General features: G+C 42.5%; 1 protein-coding gene across 4 annotated transcripts in view; it reads right to left on the bottom strand.

The window, feature by feature from the left end:
• Nucleotides 1-595: 595 nt before the first annotated feature.
• Nucleotides 596-22,938, bottom strand: part of PCCA (propionyl-CoA carboxylase subunit alpha) — a 323,266-nt gene continuing 300,923 nt past the window's right edge. For 2 of the 4 annotated variants that reach the window (XM_029073672.2, XM_029073675.1), the window contains 3 exons: nucleotides 15,502-15,642; nucleotides 3,741-3,818; nucleotides 980-1,283 (listed from right to left, as the gene is read on the bottom strand). In XM_029073672.2, coding sequence (XP_028929505.1) covers nucleotides 1,215-1,283; nucleotides 3,741-3,818; nucleotides 15,502-15,642 — 288 coding nt within the window. In that variant the 3' untranslated portion in view covers nucleotides 980-1,214. Of the gene's footprint in view, nucleotides 785-979; nucleotides 1,284-3,740; nucleotides 3,819-15,501; nucleotides 15,643-22,938 lie in introns of those variants that run through there. The other 2 variants (XM_029073673.2, XM_029073674.2) reach the window with 2 other exon arrangements.

The following is a 22,938-nucleotide window of genomic DNA, read 5'->3' as shown; positions in this document are numbered from 1 at the left end:
GAAATTATAGGATTCTACATCATCCTTCGGGAAATCTCAGAGTAAATCAGAAAGAAGCTTTTAATAAAACTTACCTTTCCAAGAAACGTAAGTGGCTGTTTGGGACACTAGACTGTAGGATCATTTGAGATAGATGGAGGAGTGGGCATTTTTTCCCCTAAGAAATCATCTCTCCTCTTTGCTCTTGTCTCTTGCATGCTACTTCAAGAACGTGTGAGTTGGCTAGATTAAGCACCAAGGAAAATGCCCACCATCTTCCAGAAGCCAAGATACACCACTAACTCCTGAACGGGGGCAACTTGGGGGTGGGACAGACTAACATGAAAGTAGAAACATGTTAATGACTTCTGCTTCAGGCCCCACAGAAAACACAGCTTCTAAGTACAAACAGCACTTGAACATAATTATAGCAAGGCAATTAGTGGCAATTACTATCCACCCACAGAAGATATTATTTCCAATGGTTATGACTTGAATTAATGAAAATGTATTTCCCCCTTACCAATGCCAACAAAGCAGTTCAGATAGACACTGAGCGGGTCTCTGGTGCCAGAGTCACATCTTCGTTAACGAACCAGGCGAGGGTGATGACTAACTTCGTATCTGAACGACGAAACGATCTTGAGTTTTAGCCTTTCCTTTTTTAATTGCAACTTGCTTTACAAGAGCCAAAACCGAGAAATGACAAACGAAGGAATATTTGGGTTCCCCAATCTTCTAGGCTAGGCAAAACCCACCTCATAAAGAGAACAGATCAATGAGGGCACAGCAAATAGGTCCTTACCTGTAGTAAAAAGTGAAGAGACAATTGCAAAGGAGTCAGAACACTTCTATTTTGAAATGATTGTTTTCTCACATTAAGCAAAAGGCTCAGATGACAAAAATTACTAGTGTTATTCAGATGGTAAATGCACTGGCATACAAAATCTCCCTGAGAATGAGGTCTTGATTTTTTAAAAGGCAAAAAATTAGACAAATGTGCAGGTGTATTGATTTATTAGGGCACTAGAAACCATACAGCAGAAGTACAAATCATATGTACAAGTATTTATATGGCTGAAAATTGCCATTAGCGATTGGGGCAGAAAGTTGGTGTTAAACCTATCTGGAATAAATATGACCGTGTCAAATCTGCTGCAGAGGAGTATTATAATAATAGTGAATTAAATGTAGAGTGTTGACTAATAATAAAATCATCATTTGAAGGCAATACTTCACTCTAGTTCCACAAGAAGATCTCCTTCTCCAACAGTGTCTCCAGCTTTACAGTGAACTGACTTCACCTGGAATAAAAAACGTTAGCAGAAGATGAACGAGTCTGGGGAAAACGCAACCCCTTCAGCCGCAGGCCCTGAAGTAGGTAAGGCCTGGGGTGCTCAGTTAGCCTTATTAAAATCCCATCTCCTCCAGGAGGCCTTCCCCGACTAAGCCCTCATTTCCTCTTCTCCCACTCCCTTCTGCATCACCCTTGCACCCGGAATTCATTTATTTAAATTAAAGTCTGTCTCCCCCTCTACACCATAAGCTCGTTGTGGGCAGGGATCCTGTCTACCAACTCAATGACGTTGTACTCTCCCGGGTGCTTAGCACAGTGCCCTGAACACAGTAAGTGCTTAATAAATGCCATTAATTGACTGATTAGAATATTAATGATGGTATTTGTTAAGCACTTACTACACTTCAGCAGCTCCCCCAGACACCTCTCCGCACTTATCAGCTGTCTTTCTAGGCACCTGGGAAGCTCTCTGGGGAAAATCCCTGCCTAAGCGCGTGGTCAATCTGTCCAATTTTCCCTAATTTTGGTGCATGGAGAATCCAGCCTGGTGCACTCACACCCGTGAAGAGTCTCGGCATTGTTAAGTAAAAGATTCCAGAGCACTGTGCGACATGGAAGGCACCCCAAGGAAACATCTTTCCAAGGCCATGAGCCAGGCAACTTCGCACTCAGAAAGCAAGGCCCCAAATCTTAGACGGAGCTCGACAAGACCTTTGGGTCGCTCCTGGCACGATGCAGAGAGGAAAAGAAATTGTAAGACTATGCATCCTTTTAACAGCAATTGCAATCGTGAGCAATTTTTAGCAATGTAGCCTACAAATCCAGAAGATTGAAGGGTGCTACACTGTAGGATGGCACCCTTTGGTGACTGTGGTTCCATTGCCCCTGCTCACCTCGTTGGAAAAGAGATTAGACTGTGGCCCCTGGGTGAGCACATTATGAGAAGGCTGTCTATCCTGCTGGGGCCCATGCAACCTTCAAATATAAAGGGTGGCTAGACAAATTCACACCTAGAAGCAGCACGGCTTAGTGGAAAGAGCCCGGCCTTGGGAGTCAGAGGCCGTGAGTTCTAATTCCGGCTCTGCCACTTATCAGCTGTGTGACTTTGGGTAAGTCACAACTTCTCTGTGCCACAGTTCCTGCATCTCTAAAATGGGGATTAAGACTGTGAGCCCCACATGGGACAACCTGATTACCTTCCATGCTAGTGCTTAGGACAGAGCTTGGCATATAGTTAAGCACTTAAATACCATCACTATATAAATTACAACTATATTGCCCTAAATTTTTCATAGTGATGTTTTCCCTTTGTTGATTGTGGCTCCTTGAGGTCAGGGATCCTGTCTACCAATTCTCTTGTACTTCCCATATACTCTGTACAGTGCTCTGTACAGAGTAAGCACTAAAATATCACTGATTAATTAAAAAAAGGTTTGAGTTTCTATCCTAGTTTTGTATTACAAAAGTTCTCAGGTCACAAAAACCAAGCCATTGATGGGGAAAGGGCAGGGTCGGATTTATCTTCCCGTCTGCACCCACGGCAGAAGTCCCTGTCTGCTTTAAGGCACTCAATCAACACTTGAAGCCTGGAAGTCAGAGGACCTAGGTTCTTATCCCGGCCCTGCCGCTTGCCTGAGGTGACCTGGGGCAAGTCATTTAACTTTTCTGTAGCTGCGTGGCTTAGTGGAAAGAGCCTGGGCTTGGGAGTCAGAAGTCATGGGTTCTAATCCCCGCTCTGCCACTTGACAGCTGTGTGACTTCGGGCAAGTCAGTTAGCTTCTCTGTGCTTCATTTACCTCTTCTGTAAGATAGGGATTAAGACTGTGAGCCCCACGTGGGACAACCTGATTACCTTGCATCTACCTACCCCAGCGCTTAGAACAGTGCTTTGCACATAGTAAGCACGTAACAAATACCATTTTTCTTTCTTCTTCTTCTTCTCAATTACCTCGTTTGTAAAATGGGGACTAAGACTGTGAGCCCCATGTGGGACATGGACTGTGTCCAGCCTGATTATCTTGTCTCTTCCCTAGCACTCAGTCCAATGCCTGGCACCTAGTAAGCGCTTAACAAGTACTATTTAAAAAAAGAATGAGTTGAAATGCCTATGCATTTTCTCTCCTCTCCTCTTGTCTCTAGTCACTGTAAGGACAAAAGGTTCACAGGGAATCCAGCGCCTTCAGCACTATGTGAAATTGAATTGTTCTCTTAGTCAATGAATGATCTTGAAGGGATGATTTGCATTCATTTCTGCAGTCTATAAAACCACTTACTGCTGCATCGCCTAAGTCTCCGATAACTACCTCCAAAGCAGATGTAAACATTAAAAATTAAAGACCTTCAACTTAAAATACATCAAAGTGAAGAACAATTATTCTTTCAAACCCCAAGTATGGCCAGCCCTTTTTCTGCAAGCTGTGGTAAGATCCACTCTGGCACCCCGTCACCAACCACGGGGCCTTACCTTGCCCGATTTACCAGCGGCCATGCTGTTCTGCATTTTCATGGCTTCAATCACACAGATTTCCTGACCTTCGGACACCTGGAGAAATTAAAGTCCAAAATGAGATGATCTTTACAACGTTCAACGTTGCAATCTTCTTCCTAGAGAACAAAGCTCTTTGTCAAAGATTCTCGAGGCTCGCTGCCCACACCTTCGCCAATGACACCGCCACGAAAAGTCAAAAACCTCAACTGAGCTTTCAGAGCTGTTTGGCTTTGAGGGAGGAGGAGAAGACCCATTTGCTCTGACATCATTAAGGCTCATCGTCATTTCTGTATCCGGGGTTATGGACGCTCCACTCTGCCTCCCTGGCCTAGATCTACATAGGCTAAACATGAATCAGGAGCCAGAAATTGCCTAGCATTCAACTGGAGAACACGGATCTGGAGTTTGACCCAAAAGGCCAGCAATGGACAAGCAGGCACTCCTTCCTGACTGGTGCCCGCCAGTACTGAACTCAGAGTGCTCAGTGAAGGTGCTCTCCCCTAAAGAAAAATGGATCAGAGAAAACCACCGACATTTCCGCCAGGAAATCAACACTGGTCCATGACAGATGCTTCTTTCTTCGGATTCTTTTTCTTCTTCTTTTCAGGCCCCAGCTGGGTTCATTAGTCGCTTACTGGGGGTGAACAACTTCCATCCCACAGTGGATCAGACTAAATGCCACTCCACTCTCTCCCCACCACCCTGGGCCCCCCCTTAATGATGGGTAGCAAGTGGGCGTAGCAAGCAGGTGGATGGATTTTCCCCCTCACCAAAATCAAGAGAAGGCCCTGCAGAACTAGCCACGGGGGCCTCTAGGACTTCAGACCTGTTGCTGTCTGGAGCCCCATTCCACACTCACTCTCCTGAGATTGGGCTTGTTGGCTGCCTATGGAAGTGCCCAGAACAGGTGCTTCCCTGGAATCCCCCGATGAAAACCCGAGCCTAAAACATCCCCCTCCAGCCCCTGACAGTTCCCCACCCCCTCCCTTCCCTCTGGAGTACAAGCTGTCTCACTGGCAACCTCAGTGCTGGGAAGCTGGTGCCATCTCCCTTTCCTTCACCATTCAGGTGCTGAATTTGGTTTCTGGCACAAAACTGTGAGAGAAGGTGAGATCCCAAGCTTGCGTTCTGGGCCACAGGTCGGGCACCGCGGCCACCTGCTAATCCTTCTGGTTCACTTTTCCACAGGCCCTGAATTCTGTGGTTCTTCACCATTCAGGCAGAGGGGTGGGCATCAAGGCAGCGCAGAGGCAAGTGTTTGATCTGAAGCAGGGAGAGGAGGAGGGCCTGGGAGGGAGCCAGGGAACAGAGCCCTGTACTAGGCGCTTGGGAGAGGACAATATAACAAAATTAGCAGACATGTTCCCTGCCCATAATGAGCTTCCAGTCTAGAGGGATCCTTAAAAAAAGAGATTCCTCATTTTGCTGCTCAGTGAATATTCCTGTCCTGGAGGTGGGGGGAGGTGCCCTAGGGTGGGGTTGGTAAAGACAGTGCTGGATCCTCCGAACAGGCAGAAACCCCCAGAGCTAGTCAGAAGTGAACGGCAGGAAACCCCACCTTACCGGAAAAGTAACATCACCCAGTACCAAGTTCTGAATACCATTATGATTATGGCAATCATACCTCAAGCTTGAAATCATATTCACACCCAAAGGTAAGCTGTAAAACTTCCACCAGGGAGTTTTAATGACTAGGTTGCATCGAGGTGGATTTCCAATCGGATATGCCATGCTCGTTTCAGGCAATTTTGCTCCCAATAGCAACTGTTACCCCTCTTCCCTTCCCGCCGCCTTGCTCTTGTCTGCTGGAGCACGCAACTGCCGTTTCTGCTACTCCACCTCAAACCTCTCTCTCCCTTCCTCTCCACATTCTTCTTCCCTCTACCTCTTTAGTTGCTGAGCCTATCTTCCCACAGCACTGTCTTTACCAACCCCACCCTAGGGCACCTCCCCCTCCCTCCGGGACAGGAATATTCACTGAGCAGCAAAATGAGGATTTAAAAAAAAAAAAATTCACTTTTCAGGGAGGTGAGTCGGAGAAATTTCAGGGCTTTGGGCAAGCACAAGAAACAGTCCTAAAAATAATGCCAACATGACCAAACCCGGAGTGTGGCAGCCTGGAGAGTCCCAGGGCTGATCCCCTCCCTGGGCTCCGGGAGAGAGGCAGAGGCCTGTAGGATCCGAGCCCAGTAGAGGTTCTCCGTGGGAGGCAGCGGGAGAGAGGACAAGGAATCTTTGGAATGTGGTCTCTCCCAACTGATCGTTCTTCCCATTGGAGCGTGGTTGCTTGCAAGGTGGGCGATTAAAAAAAGAGTGAAAAACAGTGAAGAAAAAAGAGTGAAGAAAAAGGAAAGCAAAGGTTTGCCTTTGGGTAGTCACGGGAGGGAAAAAAGACCAAAGTTAAAACATCCGTTGAGTCGGTGACAATGTGAAATTTATTTAGGGAATGCATCGCGGTGCCTCCAAGCTGAATCCCAATTCTTCCGTTCGACTCTTTTTTTTGTCTCCTTCCCTGTTCAGCAGAGCAGTGAATCCTAGAATTACACATTTGGATCTCTTTACTTTCCCTTTCACTCTTTTGGGCCTTTTCCAATTTCTTTTCCGGTATCATTGTGCGTAGCTCTTTCCCTGCTCAGCGGAGGTAGCCTGTTTGTGAAAATCCTTGTGATTTTTAGCTCTCCTTTCTTCCTCACTTATTAAGAGATGAATCTTTCTTCTACTGAGCTGTCCCTCTCAAACCCTGTAAAACAACGCCCTGGGACACCCCGGGCGTAAACGCTTTACGTTTCATACCTTTCCACATGAAGCCCGGGAACGATCCTGAGCAAATCTAAGCTAGTTTCAAACCGATTGCTCCAGGGGAACGTGCTAAAGTGAAGAAAAGGGCATCTTTTCCATCCAGGCCCACTCGCTAGAAAGTGACAGAGAGACCGACGGCCTCTGCTAAAATGAACACGAAAATGACTAGGGTCAAATCCGGTTTCCCTCCGATGGCCCTGTTCAACGTGGTGCTTTGCCAGTGGCCCCGGCAACGCTGACGTGCAATTTCAGTTGGCCCCGGCGACGCTCCAACTTCCCGGCGCTGGAATCTAGCGGCAGTACATTCTTCTCCGGTGTTTAATCTTTCGTAAAGATGACAACTCTCCAACGAGCGCTCCCCTCCCCGGTCCTTTCAAACGGACGCCTGGTGAGTGGTGTTGGAAGTGGAACTTGAATAGTCGGCGCCCTCAAGTATTTCTGTTCTGTGCTCAGAAGGGATCTGGGGGTTCATTGTGCTTGCAGAGATGGCTCTTTAAAATTCAGAGGTACAATAAGGCAACTCACATCTGAGGATGTGAAGGATCTTTGCGGGTAAGTGCACTCCTCGAACACTTTTGTGAATCATCTGATAAAGACTTAATGCTTGTGACAGGATGTCTTCAGTGTTAGGTTTACAAAATGGTCACAAGCCCCTCAAGTCTTTTTGATAAACCCAATCGGCACTGATGTATTTCTCCGCTCCTTCTAATTGGTGTAAAGTTTGCAGGTCTGAATCCTCTATCTTTCATCCAGCTCGCTGCGTCCGCTCCTTTGACACGGGGTCAGGGTTCACGTTCGCATCCGATTTTCAAAGTGGCACTCATTAAGGAGCAGCAGCAGCAGCAGCAGCAGCAGCCTGCCTTGCACCAAAATGAGTTAGCTTGAAGGAAGACTCAGCCCATTTACTCAGCGCAGATTTTAGCATTTTAAGGAGGCTCGACTGTCACACAGTATTGCTACATTCTGAAGAGTTTCAGACATCTCCAGCTGATGATTAATTGTGAGTGATGGGAAATAAAATCCAGTCAAGCCAGCTGCTTGCCATGGTCGGCAAAATTACTATAATGGATATAGGCTGCCAATTTTCCAGTTTTACTGGCAAGTCTTCCAAGTGTAATTAAGGGAAGTTATAAATGATATGGAAATCTATCAAGTCCCATTTATTTTCAGAGGACTTTCTCCCCAGAGACTTTTATCTTCAAGCTTATAGTTTGCTTTGTTGTGCTAATGATTCTGACACTTCTCCCTCCACCACCCTCCTCCCCCTACCAACCACCAATTCCCCACCTCCAAACCACCCATGAAAGCCTCCGGCTGAAGTTTTGCCATTTCTCTCCCCAAGACTGTCGGGCCAGAAATCTTAGCAGATTGTTTGAGGACTCAGCCAGAGCGCATGTGTCCCCACCGCACAATCCTGGGAGAAGGGGCTGCTCTCACAACGAACCACTCTTTTCAAGCTGCTGACCAGGAGGAGGGTCCGGGAGCAGACCCAAAGAGTGTGCCAGGAGAGAGAGAGAAAGAGAGTGAGGAGAGGGGGGTGAAGAAAAAGTCTGGCCACAACCCGGCCACAAAGAGGAGGAAACAGAAAATGGAGAGACTGCAAAGCTGCCTTCAATACCAGATGTTTATCGGAAGATGGTGGTGCTCACTAATGTTATTTGATTTGGAATAAAGGCATGAAAATGATGGCAAAGATCTAAAATTGGAGAGGTAAAGGATGACTGCACAGTATTCCATTTCTCAATTTCATCCTTCAGAGCCACAAAATGGGGGTGATACAGTTACTGGATGAGATTTACAGTAACAGCTGTGGTCTTCCCACACAAGGGAGGACCTTCTAATGGGCTAAGGTCTGTTTGGAACAGACGGGGAGAAACATAACAAGGTTCCCTATTAAGCCCGGGCAGTAATATTTCTGATCAAGAAGATGATTACGGGATTCAGATTTCCTTTTGGAAAGACCCGGCCCCGTTTCGTTGTTGAAAACAAGAGCTGTTTCAGAAGGTGTGATCTGCTAAATGTGGAAAAGGCAAAGGAGGATGTAAATGCGGCAGGATTTCTTTTTTTTTTCCTGTTTTTTTTTTTTCAAACTGACTCTCTAGCAACTGTAAAGAACGCACAGGAAACCGTGCCAGGGGCATATGGCTTTCTACTGTGCTAAACATTCATACAAAAGACAGGTTCATCAGTCATTGGAGTATCTGGATAAAAAATTAGCTCCTGATGGATGATATTTTGAGCTTACCTGCTGCTAGTACATTACCAGAGAAACTCACGTTTTGAAACCCACATGACATTAGAAACCGCGGCCCCTGAATTACAACACGTGCAGGCACACATAACGTATGCCAGATCATACAAAATAATAAATAAGCTATTTAAACCCTCTGCCTAAAATGGGGCCCGCTGCAAGGAACCCTGGGTCAGTCCTACACAGGCCAATTAATGCTCAGCATCTGCTGTATAGAAGCGGGGCATGAAACACTTCCGAATGATTTCAGCAATTAAAAGAAAACTGTTTCCTGCCTGTTCAGACGGCAACTGTTTCAATGCAAGAGTGAGCACCAAATCACTGTGTGCAGCTGAAAAATTAAGCCCCCTTTTTGGGAAAGCAGGGTGAGGAGGAGGAAGGAGATTATGTTTTTCAGGGAAAAGGAGCCTTCTTTTGTTGTCCTACATTCTGTGTTTTTCTGCCAAATTAGACAGAAGGCTCCGGGGCCAGTGGGGCCTTCCACGGTCTCACCTTCTGGAGCGCTGGGGCTCCCTAAAACGACGGATCGATATCAACCCTGCTGCTTCGTCTGCAAAAGTGAAAATCCTTCCATTCCATTTTTTGAGATGTTCCATTTAGAACCCAGGTGCCTGAATGCAATGCATTTTTAAGACCCTGAGATCTGAAGAAAGACGCCGTTTACAGCCACAAGGAAACAGTCATCTCGGATTTGGTTAAAAGGCCCTGCTCGATCCTGTTTTGAATAACTTCCTTCTCAGCCCGGCAGACCGGCTGATACATCTCCTCTGATATCTCCCAAAGAAGCAACATGGATTTACATCCCAGCATATTCACGGCTAGGAGGAGGCAAGACTGCCGGAGACCTGCCAGTTCTAAAACGACAATGAAGATCATCAGATTGTGAAAGAAATGGGGCAGGCTAACATGCATGGAGAAAAGCACGGCGTAGTGGATAGAGCACAGGCCTGGGAGTCAGAAGGTTATGGGTTCTAATACCGGCTTCACCACTTGTCTGCTCTGTGACCTTGGGCAAGTCACTTTACCTCATCTGTAAAATGGGGATTAACGCTGTGAGTCCCCTGTGGGTCAAGGGACTGTATCTAAACCGACTTGCTCACATCCACCCCAGCGCTTAGTACAGTGCCTGGCGTGTTAGTAAGTGCTTAAATACCACAATTATTTTTATTATTATTATTGTTAATAACTAGGTCTTCTCCTTCTGTTTACTACACAGTTTTTACATGCTTCCTGAACGAATTGGCCTTGCCCAAGGTGGCTCGGCATCATCCCGCAGTCCTGCCCCAAATCAGTCCATTAAAACACATTTCTTGGGCCCACCCTCAGGCTCCATTTTCACCTAACTCTGACCTGCTGGAATCCTGCAACAGGCAAGGAGAGCTTCTCACGTTCAATTTAAGGGAGAAGCAGCCAGCCTCGCATCACAGCCCTCTGTGCGTGAAATACCTCGAGTCATTAGAAAGTTATTCTGTGCTGGTGGAGTCCTTTTGTTTCCAAGCACAAAATTCGAAACGAGCGGTGAAAGCTATACAGCTCCTTCGAAGGCACCGTTTGGTGTCACGATCTTTTAGAAACCACTTTGGTGAAAGATCCTGGGCAGCAAAGCCTTTCAGCAAAACAGAGCTCTCGTACTATGTTGAGAAGACAAAAGCTATTTTATACATTAAGGATGTTGAAACTGGTTCAAAGACTGACAAAAAAACAAGAGACACACCCTACAAGCCAGAACCTCCTTTGCCTTAAAAAAAAAAAATGCAAACACTGGTATTCTCTAAGGCCACTGAGCAGGATGTGTGACTTGGACAATTTCACCTGGAATCACAGTGCAAAGTTTAAGGACAGTGACCATGAATGCCACACTAAAATACAATCAAAATGAAATACTAAGAATGCAAATGAATGTGGAATGTTCTCACCAGCAGGTGTGTCTTGTTAAAAAGTATTCCTGAAAATAAATGGTTTTAAAAAGGAGTTCACACAGTTTATTCAATATGATCAAAACCCAAATTACTCTAGCCAGATTAGTCATAGAAATTAGGAACTAAGAATTAAAGGAAGTAGATGACTGAATTGATTCATCTGGCAGGGCAAGGTAAAAATCTTCCTAACAGATAGATCTGGGATCAAATTGATGTTGCAAAAACAACAAATATCTCTCAAACACCAATCAACTACTATCCAAATTGATGGTTGAACTACTGATGGTTCTAGGTTAATCCTATCACCTTCAAATATTAATTCCCCAAGTCAATCTGCTTTTTTCGTTAAAATCTGACATACACCAAATTAAATGATTATTTAATGAAAAACAATGGGAACAACTTCAAAACATGTAACGGGTGTTTCCCACTTAAATGTGACCGTCGATAAGAGTAGGAATGCTGCCTTTGAAGGAATCATACAGGAAAGAGAAAAAAACCACCAAAACAAGGGTCTATTTCCGTCTACCAACTTACTCCCAATACATGGCTATTCATTTTTTCCATGTGCGTACTTCAATCTAGTATGATCTCATGTATGCTTTAATAGTTTGAAGCAATGATCAATGCAATTCTATTTACAGGCAATGTCCTTAAGTGAATTTCATAAACATTAAAGGTCAGTTTTCTTAAACTGATTTTTCCCCCCATCTCACCATGATATCAATCCTTATGAATGTTTAGAGCTAACCCAGAATAGAAAATTTGCAATGATTGTAGTTAGGATGAAAAGCAACAGGTAACTTTTTCCATCCTGTTATATTTTCTCCCCCGCCCCTTTAGAGAAAAATAATAGAATCATGTCTCTGCTAGAAAGGAGACTTTCCAGGGTATATTGTTTAACAAAATGAGCATTTCCAATGCAAAATTTTAAAGTCGAAAATACAATTGGAAATGAAGGTTAAGGTCAACAGTGAAAATTGCCAGGTGCACTTTAACATTTTAGAAATTCACATTCACATTTTAAAATCAACTAAAATTTGGGATTTTTCATTGCACAAGACATCTATAGATGGTAAATGACACTACGTGTAAAAAGTGATCATTTCCAAGAACTTTGATAATTTACAGATCTCGACTCTTAGGTGGAACCATTTTTTAAAAAGGCCCCACAATGACTAAGAAAAAGATATGAGAAAAAGTGTGTTGCAAAAAATGTTAGTTTTGATTAGCAGCAGTTTCTACTTTATATTAGTACTGAATTTATGGGAAAAATTGTCATTTTAAAAAGAAGTCAAAATCAGTCACTGCAAAGATTTTTTTTCATTTTCTCTTGGGTGTGGATAAAACTCAAATCCATATGATGACTTACCATTTAATCCAAAGTCCTTTTCTTGTGAATGAAAATTACATTCATTTTTTATTGTGATCATCTAAGAAGACCAATCTATCTGTTTACTAAGCAGCATCTATCTGGTTTGTTAATGCTACCTGTTCCCAGTTGGTCTAAATAAATGCATGCATCCACAACACAAAGCTCGCAAGCTACATGGAGAAAGAAATGAAAATGCAATAAGATTTTTAGAAATGCATTCACTGGTCGATTAAATAACATACGTCAGTGGACCGACAGTGCGTGGAAAAGTGGAAGCACTTTTTTAACCATATATGAACTTCTTTGTTCTATTGAAATGCCTTTCAAACAACTTTAGTCACAGGATTTTTAATGCTAGAAGCCTCAACTAGACCTGAGAGGCAGGAAAGAGGGGAGGGATTACCTCTTGAGAATCACATTTGGTCTCTTCTAATAACTGTCCCTGATCAAAACAAAGTGTTGGTTTTTGCATTCAGGTTTCCCTTTTATGCTCTGTACGTAATTGTGTTTGAGGATAATCACCGTATTGAAAGTGTGCTTCTGACACTCCAAAGAAGACTCTTCATTTTGTTTTTCACAGATACCCTGTTGCTCCGTTCTGACTTTCCCTGCCCCCCACCCCCACGGCCCATTCTCCACCAAACTAACCTGTTGCTATTGTCCATTGAGTACAAATGGATGGAAAAGGAGAGGCATAAATTTTAAGAGAAATCCAGAAGACTTCCAGATTATCTGGAGTTTGCCTGTGACTTGACTGAGTTAACTGGAGGAAAAGCAAAGGAGATTTGTATGATGAAGGGAAAAAGGAAGAAAACAAACTGCCTGCTGCATAAATGACGTGGCGCCTTGAACAACACTCTTAGTGGTTCAATTAGCCACTTTCCTAGGATGCTTTCAAACAAGGCCCTGGAAGGTGGATTTCTAGCATTTCTGTTATTTGGGGAGGAATCAACAGAAAACTGATTAGCACTCAATGGTATTCATTAGGCGTTTATATGCAGAACACTGTTCTAAGCACTTGGGAGAGTACAATACAAGAAAATTAGCAGTCACGTTCCCTACCCGTAATGAGCTATGAGACAGAAATGGTTAAAAATCTCAGCTCTCATTCTCTCAGGCATTAGCGGTCCAGAACATTTTTCACAAACATCAACTCAAAAGAGAACAATGTTTTATCCAAACACAAAGGTACACAGTGTGAAAGGAATTGGAACAAAGACCAGAGTTGGCTTTAGGAGTGGAAGAGGAGAACAAAAGCAAACATATGCTTTTACCTGACTGACCCGAGTGCTAAACCCAAACAGAACTGGTAAGTGTGGTGACTGGCAGAGAGATTATGAGGTATTTCATTCAAAATTTCTTCCCACTTGTAAAGTCAGCTCTGATGGTGGACTAACCATGCTCTGGCTCTGAGTTCTAGCAAGAACTCTTGGAAACGGTAGCTCCATTTGATTCAAAGGCATATTCCTTGATTAACTTCTACAACAGTGGTCAACAGATTCCCGGTTTTAAACCAATATACTGGAAACCCATATTTAAGATTCTGGGTGGTTTTTGGGGGTTGTTTTTTTTTTAAATTGAATACCTGACAAATCCAAGATCAGGGATATCTCATTGTTCTCCTTTTCCGGCCATATTGTTTTCACACACCATTTAATTACTAACTAGTAAAATGGGAACTATAAGGACTACTTAAACCTATTTTACTCAGTCTGGAAATCAGACCACAAAAAAAGTGCTGGGGTGGGGGGGAGGAACGGCTGCCTCTCTCAGAGATCTGTAATTTCCAGCTAGCTCACACTGCTCCTCTGGGAGCAGGAGTTGGTGAAGCTAGTACTGACAGACAGCTAAAGCATGTAATCTGAACTCCACACTCCACCGCTTATTCAGCACAGATAGCTGATACTACTTCATCTTTCTCCTTCAGTTTCTGACCCTCATCCTGGAAAAAGACGGATTTAAGTTAAACCCCCTTTAACAGCACAAGTGTATTTTGATAATTAAAGCCAAAACAATTAGCACTGACAGGTCAGGTTGGAGAACACAGATTATGCTGTTCAAAGGCTTTTGTCAGCCGATGTCCTCAGCAAAAAAAAAAAAAATCTCAACATTATTAATCAATTTGTGCTCTTTCCGTATTGGCGGGGAGGTCTATGACTTGAAGGGGGATTTCTTAGTGGCCCAGAAAAGAATCTAGCCTCCTCCTGAGTCTTCTTTGGCAATACCAGGAAATGCCAGTCAAGCTTCTTTTTTTTTCCCCCACAGACCCAATTTACATTTTTCATCACTGATCCTAAATATTTAGGATTTTGGGTTTTTGTGGGTTTTTTGGTACATTAAGACTTTAGTATATGAGTAGCTGCCTAGGAGAGCAAAGCTTGCTTTCCAAAATGCACAATTCTAGGGCGCTGGCTCACCTGATATTTACTACTGCCCTCTCAGAAAAACTGGGGTTTCATATCTCACTATGAAAAAAGAATAAATTAAAGCATGCAAACTTCAAAGAGGGCATCTTTGAAAGACACAATTGAAACAGAAAATGTAACTCAAAACAGTCACTCCAAATAGTTATGTTCCTTTTCAAAATCCCTACTCCAGTCTGCTGTGGTTACAAAAAAACAATTTTATCTAGTTCTCAGGTTACTGACACTCTTTTTACTCTCCTCTTAGACTCAATAAAGAGGAATTTCCAAAGAGAGAATTTAAAATATAGTGTTAGGAGGATCTATCAACCACTATAGGTTTTTCACAGTTTGCCTAAAATAAGTTTTAAATAAAGTCTTTAAATAAAAGAAAAGTCTACTGCAGGCCATGCTCCATGTAACCAAACAGAAGAATTTAGAAATGTCACCCTAATTTTAAAAATCTCAAGTTCTTGCAATATGCACTTTTTTTGATCCTGCATAGGGCAATGAAGTTTTCCCTCTGATTCTTCCCAATTAAATAGTTATTCCTCGCCCCAAGAGAAAGACCTCGCCGCCCTGATAGATTTATTTCTCAGCATGATTCTCCCTTCAGTGACGTTTCATTCACACAAAGCTATCGTGACACTATATGACAATGTTTTGAAAAACACTTGGCCACAAAAGGGCAAATTTTCCCTAATGACAATTGAGCAAATAAATTTAGGCCTAATCCTAGTGACAAAATGTTTCTTCTCCACCCCAAAGGTGTTTTCAATCAGGATGGTTTAAGCAAACAAAGTTAGGTAAATAAGGGCCACGATTTTATTCTTAAACTATCTGAATTTAACAAATGGGATGTTATTAAATGAAACAGAACAATGAACTTGATGTTTACTTTTGAACAAGCAGGGCAAGTGGGGAGAGGGGGTCGCACAGAGAATGACATTTTGAGACTTTTGCCAGTTCACTGGCAAAAGACATATCTTACCATATCTCCAGGCTGAACAGAAACTGCAACCATAACTCCAGGCATTGGGGATCTCAAAATACTGCTCGTGTCCTCTGCTACCTTTTCTAACATGAACCGGTTCAGCTCAGCAGCCTGCTTGGTTAAGATCTGCAATTTATACTTCACACAAAAAAGAAAGAAAATTAAAATCTGGAAGCACTTCAAGAATTTGTGCTAAAGCGGATTTCACAACTTCTTTCACTTATTGTGCTTGACACTGGGGCAACTGCAAAACATATACTACTTTGATATAAATTGACATTTACACATTTGAACGCAGAGTACTTAAATTGTTCTTCGGAACTACTGCAAAAAACCCTGCCATAGACAGATGGAAGAAGGGAGTTAGTAAGCTGCAGGTAATTCGTAAACCCTACCGAGAAATTCAGTCTTTCTTGAAAAAATAGGCCAAATTTTCCAGCCTTTTCTCTTTCCCACTGAAAAACTTCTGTCCAATTAAAAGGGACTATTCAGTCAGCTTTGATTTTGGCCACCTGAGTTCGTGTAAATCTGAAGGCCGAAAACCAGTAGATGGCAGCAGGTTTCTGTCCCAAACTACTGTCTCACCATGAAGCGAGAGAGAGGCGAGAGAACTGCTGTTCATCAATAATTTAAACAAAAGGCTTCAATCACGTGCATTCTGGGCTGAATATCACCTTTAATTCACATTTGCATTTTGGTGATACGATATCAGACCTTCCGCTTAAACATCACACTCCTAGAACAAGTGGCTTTTGTTTTCTACACCACATGTTTGTGTGATTGTGGGTAGTGGTATTGGTTGCTATTTAATGGGAGATTTAACTTCTACTTCAATAGACAACAATATGGAAGCTCTGGAAAAGACCCCTGGAAGAAAAGGAATCTGAACTGGCCAGTAAGGTTTTCCAAAAGTGCCTTCTGGAGGGAGGTTCCCACCACTGCCCTGGGTTGTGCCACTTCTGCAGGGTCCAGGTTGCCCACTTGGTTTAAAACAAAACAGCAATGACAACAACTGCTTGGAACATAATACTACCCGATCCGCAATTTAGGGCAACCCAACAAGAACAAGATGGTGAAAAAAATACTCTTAAGGAAACTGAAACCACCTCCTGGAGGTTTTAGGAATCATACCAAAATTATTTGTCTCAGGTAGCCTCGATACCGCATGTATCAGCCAGCAGCATTTTGTATACAAAACGCGGCTGTAATTCGAAGCCTCCAGTGGGCATCATGAAGTCTTTTGGAGGGTAGAGCTACCAGTTACAAAAGTGAAATAAGGTTAGTTATTTACCTCTATGGGCTATTTACCTAAAATGAATGCAGGGTGTTTTGTTTTTTAAAAAATACTTTTTTGAGGGGGAGAGGGCGGGGGGAGATGAGACACTCACAGAGAAGATTTGATAGCACAAGTCGTGAGTAGAATGGCGACAGTATGACAGGATGAATGATAACATCTTCTGCGTGTTTCTTTACTCCTGGGTGTGTGTTTTACAATCAAGACATATAAGTGACTGCCAGTTTCTGAGGGATATGATCCTTAAGTGAAATTACAGTGCAAATAAAAGCTTTTTCCTCCTATTAAAATTCATCTGAGTCATAAGTGGCAAGGAAAACAGCTAGCAGAGTGCATTCTGCTGTCAGTCTAATAAACATTCTGTTCAGAGGGACTATTTATCAAAGATAAATTGTACTTAAAAGTCCTTCATTAAATCTATGAGGGAGTGGGAGAGAATATAATTACACCAAATTGCAGTTTCAGTGATCTGTGGTTACTCTCTGCTTTGTATCCATAGTTTGAAAATTTTTTTTAAAAAAACAACAATTCTAGGACTCATAGAAATAAGAAAATCAGCCTTCTGAAATAGCCCTTAAGTAGGCCGTTTACTTCACCGCGATTTACAAAGGTTAGATCTAGTTAGCTGGAATCTAATGTACAGCTAAATATCTGGGGGCTGCCTTCAAACCAGACATCCATATCAGAAAGGGTGTGGATTTAAAGAAGAAAACAAACAAAAAAAATGTAATTTAGGCCATTTCAATATAGTAGACATTCAGTACCTAAAAGTAAAGTTTCTTCTCCATTACACCCTCCAACATATGCAGATATAAACTGCTCTACTTGCACTGAAGCCCTACTTCTCCCCATTAATGATAAAATCCTGAGTATAAGCCATCCCTCAACTATTTTTATAATTTTCATATCAGTTTGATTCCCCTCTCTCTGTAGGGCTCCTGCTTTGCTTGGAATGAGATGCAAGGGAATCAGAAAATGAAATGCTTTCAAATGCAGGTCTTTGTTAATGATGAGATGTTCCTTTTCCTTTTGTATTTGTTTATTGTTCTTAAATCTGTTTGGTGGATAAGCAAGTTATTGTAATCTCGAGAAAAAATAACAACAGTAAACTCCTCCCGGAAAGGCCTTGTTTGGCACCCTTGGCTCAAAAATGACCTTTCTGAATATAAAAAGAGGAGGCAGAGAGAAGGTTCTCCTTTTAAGATTACCTTTGATGTCAGGCTACTGTTGTCTGGACCCCACCAGAATACCCATGAAAACATCCCTTTTTGAAACAATTTCTTGGCAAACCAAACCCCCACTCCCAAGGGGGCCTGCCAGGACTGGGCTGTAAATTCAGATGAAGCATATGGGCCTATCGCCCCAAGATGCTTGGTGAGAACTGCAAACAGAGGCCATTAGAAGGCGAATCCACTCAAATCATATCTTTGGCTACCTCAAAACCCAGTCACTGTAGCGTGTACGTTGGGATTTCAAGACTCGCGATCAAACCAGCTGCCTATTTGTTTTTCTTAATTATGAAAGCTGGAGTGCACGGCCACGCAGCTTGGAAATCTCGCGGATGCAGGCGGAGAGCACAGGGTATGACTAAGGCTTTTCGACAGGCATGTTTATTTAATGGAATATTTTGTGGGAAGACTGGTTTATGAAGTGGGGAAAAACACATAAAAATTGGAATGGGATGTTTTCAGGTGGGGCAGAGAGAAAAGAGCTCCATACTAGAGATGACCATAAGGTTTACATTGGACTAAACTTGAGAAACATCTGCTTAAGTCATAAGTGGCTTGTTAGTCGAGTTTAGTAGCCATGGAGTCTGCCATGGATCAGCTGGGATCTCATCAGTAGATGTCATCGGGTACCACTCTGCTCAGCAGGGGTTCAGGAGGCAAGTCTCCCAGCCAAAGTTAATAAAAAGTACCGAATGGAGACTACACAGTTTAACTCCACAGCAGAAAACAGGTGTTCTTCTTTGACAGGACTGTCGCAGTCCCAAATCAAAGGGCAAAAATTGTGGAAAGAATGGTATGTTGGTTAATAGCCTGAATGACAGTGACAAGATGCTGTCCTCTCAAGCGAATGAATTTTTGGGGGTGTCTCATTCAAAGCTATGGTCAGACCATGAATATGAAAAGGAGATCATCAGAATAAAACACAAAAATAAACAACAAAAAACGCACTAGTATATAGTTCCCTTTTAACAGAGTCCATTCTTGGTTCAGTTTAACAAATGGAAAAGAGTAAAACATGAAAAAAACCTGGTAGCACTGTGGCTCGGGTTGGTCTCAGACACACATCGTAACCATTGTTACCGCATTGTTCAAAAAAAAAAAAAAAATACCCCCAAACCAGAAGCTGAGTAGACTGTACAGGATATCCTACTATGAAAAACAGGACAGCTATAAGAACCATCACAAAATAGCATCCTGCTAGTTCTTGCACTCGTTTGACATACGATCCTTCTTATGTACTTTAAATCCATGTCCTTACTTGTAAGCCCTCCAGCTCCACCAGGGATTTTACAGAACAATTCGATATAGCAATATACACGTGTGATTCATGAACTGCTTGGATGGCTGAGTAAATGTGGATTTGCAGTGTGCTTTAACGCTATTTCCAGCCATTCTTCAAAATCTCTTTTGTCATTCTTCTGGGAGGGGTACGTGCTCTAGCTTCCGAAGAAACAACCGTTCCTTTCACAGCTTAAATCTGAATAGATTTAAATGTCCGTTTCTCCACGAAAACCTCAGAGGAGCCACGTTTTAGCCTATAATATTCCCAATATGTTTTGGGTTACCTTAGTGATGTCAACTATCGGACACCTCAATGCCAAACAGAAAGAAAGGGCAGTCATTCGGTCGACGACCGAGTCAAAAATAAACAACATTGCCCCTGCTGAACTATTAGCACGCATTCTTTTTCATTAATCCTCTTTATATCGTGACGTAAGGACCGAATGCCTTTAATGAGGCCACTAAATATTCATGTTATGTTAAGTGAGGATTCAACGCTAATATTTCTTTCCTGGCAAAGATTTCTTACATGCGACTTTCAGCCCCTGAGACAGCGGCAGTCTCAAACAGAGAACAGCTACGGATAGAATTCAAACGCATCTACATTCCTAAAGAGCAGGGGAAATACCAGAAAATGCCCCAGTGAAAAAGGACCAGCCACAAAAAATGACGACCTTATATTCACAGCCTAAAGATTGAGAAACTGCGTGCCTCCAGGAGAGAAAACCACCAGATATAGTAAAAAAAAGTTCAATCACAGCCTCCTGCTTTCAATTCACTGTGTGATACATCATTAACCTGCAAAAAACAACCAAACAACCAAAAAAAAAAACATACCGAGGGTTAAAGCCATGCAAAATACATTCCTCTTTCAATTAAGGCTCAAACAGACAGAGTTTGGGGGTTGTTTTTTTCTTTAAAAACATACAGAATTAAAGCCTGTGGATGTCCTTCTCTTGGAGCTACACCCAGACGAACAAGGTGAAATGAACAGATAGCAGTTAGAGAACCGTGTGAGCCGAAGAGCTTTGTACATCTGCAGTCACTGGAGCAGGCTGTTAGCATAATGCTTTGACAACTCCATCAGCGCAGTCTCAAGGTAGCTGTCAATCAGGATGCATCATTTAATCCAACAGCACTCTGAGGACTTTCTCCTACAAGCCACATGACAACGTATCTACAGCTCTATTTATATCAGCGCCCAGTTGTGTTTACAACGCTGTTGTAATTAGAAAAGATGCAACAGGCAGTGATATTATTCAGATTTCCATTTTGCCGTACTGCCACGTAAAGTGCGATCTTGCTTTCCAGAGTCATGCTACATGACAAAAGCGCTATTTTCTTCAGTCTCTCTGTTCAGACAGCACTTCATTTGCAGCTATCTATAATTAGATTAATGGTGTAGTGCAGTACAAAGCAGGCCCACTTCACATCAGATAGCATATGAATTAGGACAAACACTTATTTCAATTCCAAGCAGAGAAAGCAATGACTGGGGTATTTAGCATACCCTTTATGGTGGAATGAGATGTTAATTGTGTACCATTACCTCTAAACTGCTTGCTTGTTGTATAAATCACTGTGCTAATTGATGCAGAGATAGAAATGTAGCCACAGGCAAGAAAGCAACGGAATGAGAGCTGAAGATGGTGGATAAAGGATTATCGAGTAAAACCATATGGAGATGAGGTTCCTTTGAAACCTTTGCTTTCTGCCCAACAGCAGTATTTATTAGAGGGTAGAAAAATCTTGGACAAGGCTGAAGAGAAAACACAGTTTTACACCATCATTTAAGAGCAGAATCTTCCAGAAAGTGCGCGAGTCCATCAGAATCTAAATGAGTCCAAGGAGGTAATCTCACCAGGGAAGAGAGATTTAGAAAAAAACAAAACACAAAACCTAGGAAAGTGTGGTTTTCGGTGTGACAGAAACACGCTGTCAAGGCTCTTGGTTGGCGATTTAATAACTAGCCTTTCCAAACTACCTGAGGCAGATGTTTTGTTGACCCATCCAGGTGACAGAAATGCATTATTTCCCAAGATTTTTAAATAATAAAGTTCATGCCATCTGGAATCTGCTCTCCCCCTAATTGGGGATGAACGCGGAGGTGGGTGGCTGTTACTGGAGAAATCCTTTTTCATTTTCGTTTCAAGAAACAACACCGCAACTTTCTGGTCTATCATGGTTTCTCTTGGGAGAGAGACTGATAGGAACAGGGAATCCTTATCAATTAGGGCATCGGTAGAGTTTTCTTAAATAATGTCACTAAAAATATGATTGCTGTTTCAAGTCTACACATTTTCAGGCTACAGTCTTTCTTTCCGTCTTAGATACCGTTTAGCATTCGGGTTGTAGCAGTGCGTGTTAATTATACCTTTTCATTAACAAGTAGTAGTAGGAAAGTTTTGGTGACAGAGACTAAAACCTTTCACTTTCAAAAACATACCCATGATCAAAAGTGCCTTGGCATCCGTAACAGAAAACTGTGAAAGAATGCTGTGACCCATCATTTCTTATTTCAAACATAAAACATAAACAGTCCATTCGATCACAGACAGTGAAGTCTGTTCATAGCAAAGTGACACTGGCTCGCAAATTCTGCAATTTTAAATGCATATTAATTAGTGAAGGTTTAACGCGCATTTCCTGGCTGACCAACAGAGGCTCCGTGAGTTCCTTAAAAGCTCTTCCAACAGAAAATAATAGTTAATATGTCTCTTTCCATTCATTTGATTTCATTTGCCAAAAAACCCCACAAAACTGGGTTCGGCTGCATCCTGTCCCACGTGTAAAATATTAGGTAAGCGGCAAAGACGGGAGAGCCCAGAGAAATTGAAACAACTCATTTAAAATCGGAGCTTATAATACAGAGCTAATTTTCAAAATCAACTCAGGAAAAAAAGTCCGGGATCCACAGGTTCTCACTCCCTCATTTAGTTACCAGTTGCCCCCACTCTCTGAAGGAGCCTGTATGGAGAGACAGACCAGATAAGGTGTCTTAGCAGGAAAGGTCATCAGTTGGGCTTTTGGTCAAAACACGAAGAAATCCTGGGGACAAGCCTCTTTTCATCGATGCATTTTACACTATAAAGGAACACATTGGTGTATTGAGGCAACCAAAGGGACTTATGAAATGGAAACAAATGGCAGCAGAGTAAACAGTGTTGACTACTTTGAAATAACACCTCCCAAGTGTGCAGCTAGCTGACATAAATGGAAATGCATTGAGGGAAGGAGCTGTGAAGCGGTGTAACAGTCCCTGCTTCTAATCATTAATCACTTTTTTTTAGCCCATTTAAACTAGCCCATTACAGCCTGCAGCCAAACGCCAACACTCCCATCACTTGAGTGTCAGAATCGCTGGTGTTAACAGGAGAAAATATATGGTTTCTACTGTTGTGTCCCAGTTCCCCGCATTTACTCCCTCTAATTGAAAGAGGCAGTTAAACACAAGGTAAATCATTCAGTTAGCTGAGCTGTTTAATAACATATAATTGATCATGTCAATATGCTAGCATGACATAATGCATCACTTTCAACACTCGTCTGCTTACATTTAGGAGTCGATCTGTACCCAAGCCCTCGAAAGCTACTGGTGTATTTCTTCCGTAACTTAAATCCCAATGCGGA

This window comes from Ornithorhynchus anatinus, chromosome 10, assembly GCF_004115215.2.
Source record: "Ornithorhynchus anatinus isolate Pmale09 chromosome 10, mOrnAna1.pri.v4, whole genome shotgun sequence".
Lineage (NCBI taxonomy): Eukaryota > Metazoa > Chordata > Mammalia > Monotremata > Ornithorhynchidae > Ornithorhynchus > Ornithorhynchus anatinus.
Note: the sequence above shows the minus strand (reverse complement) of the source record. Positions and strands in the feature narration are given on the sequence as shown.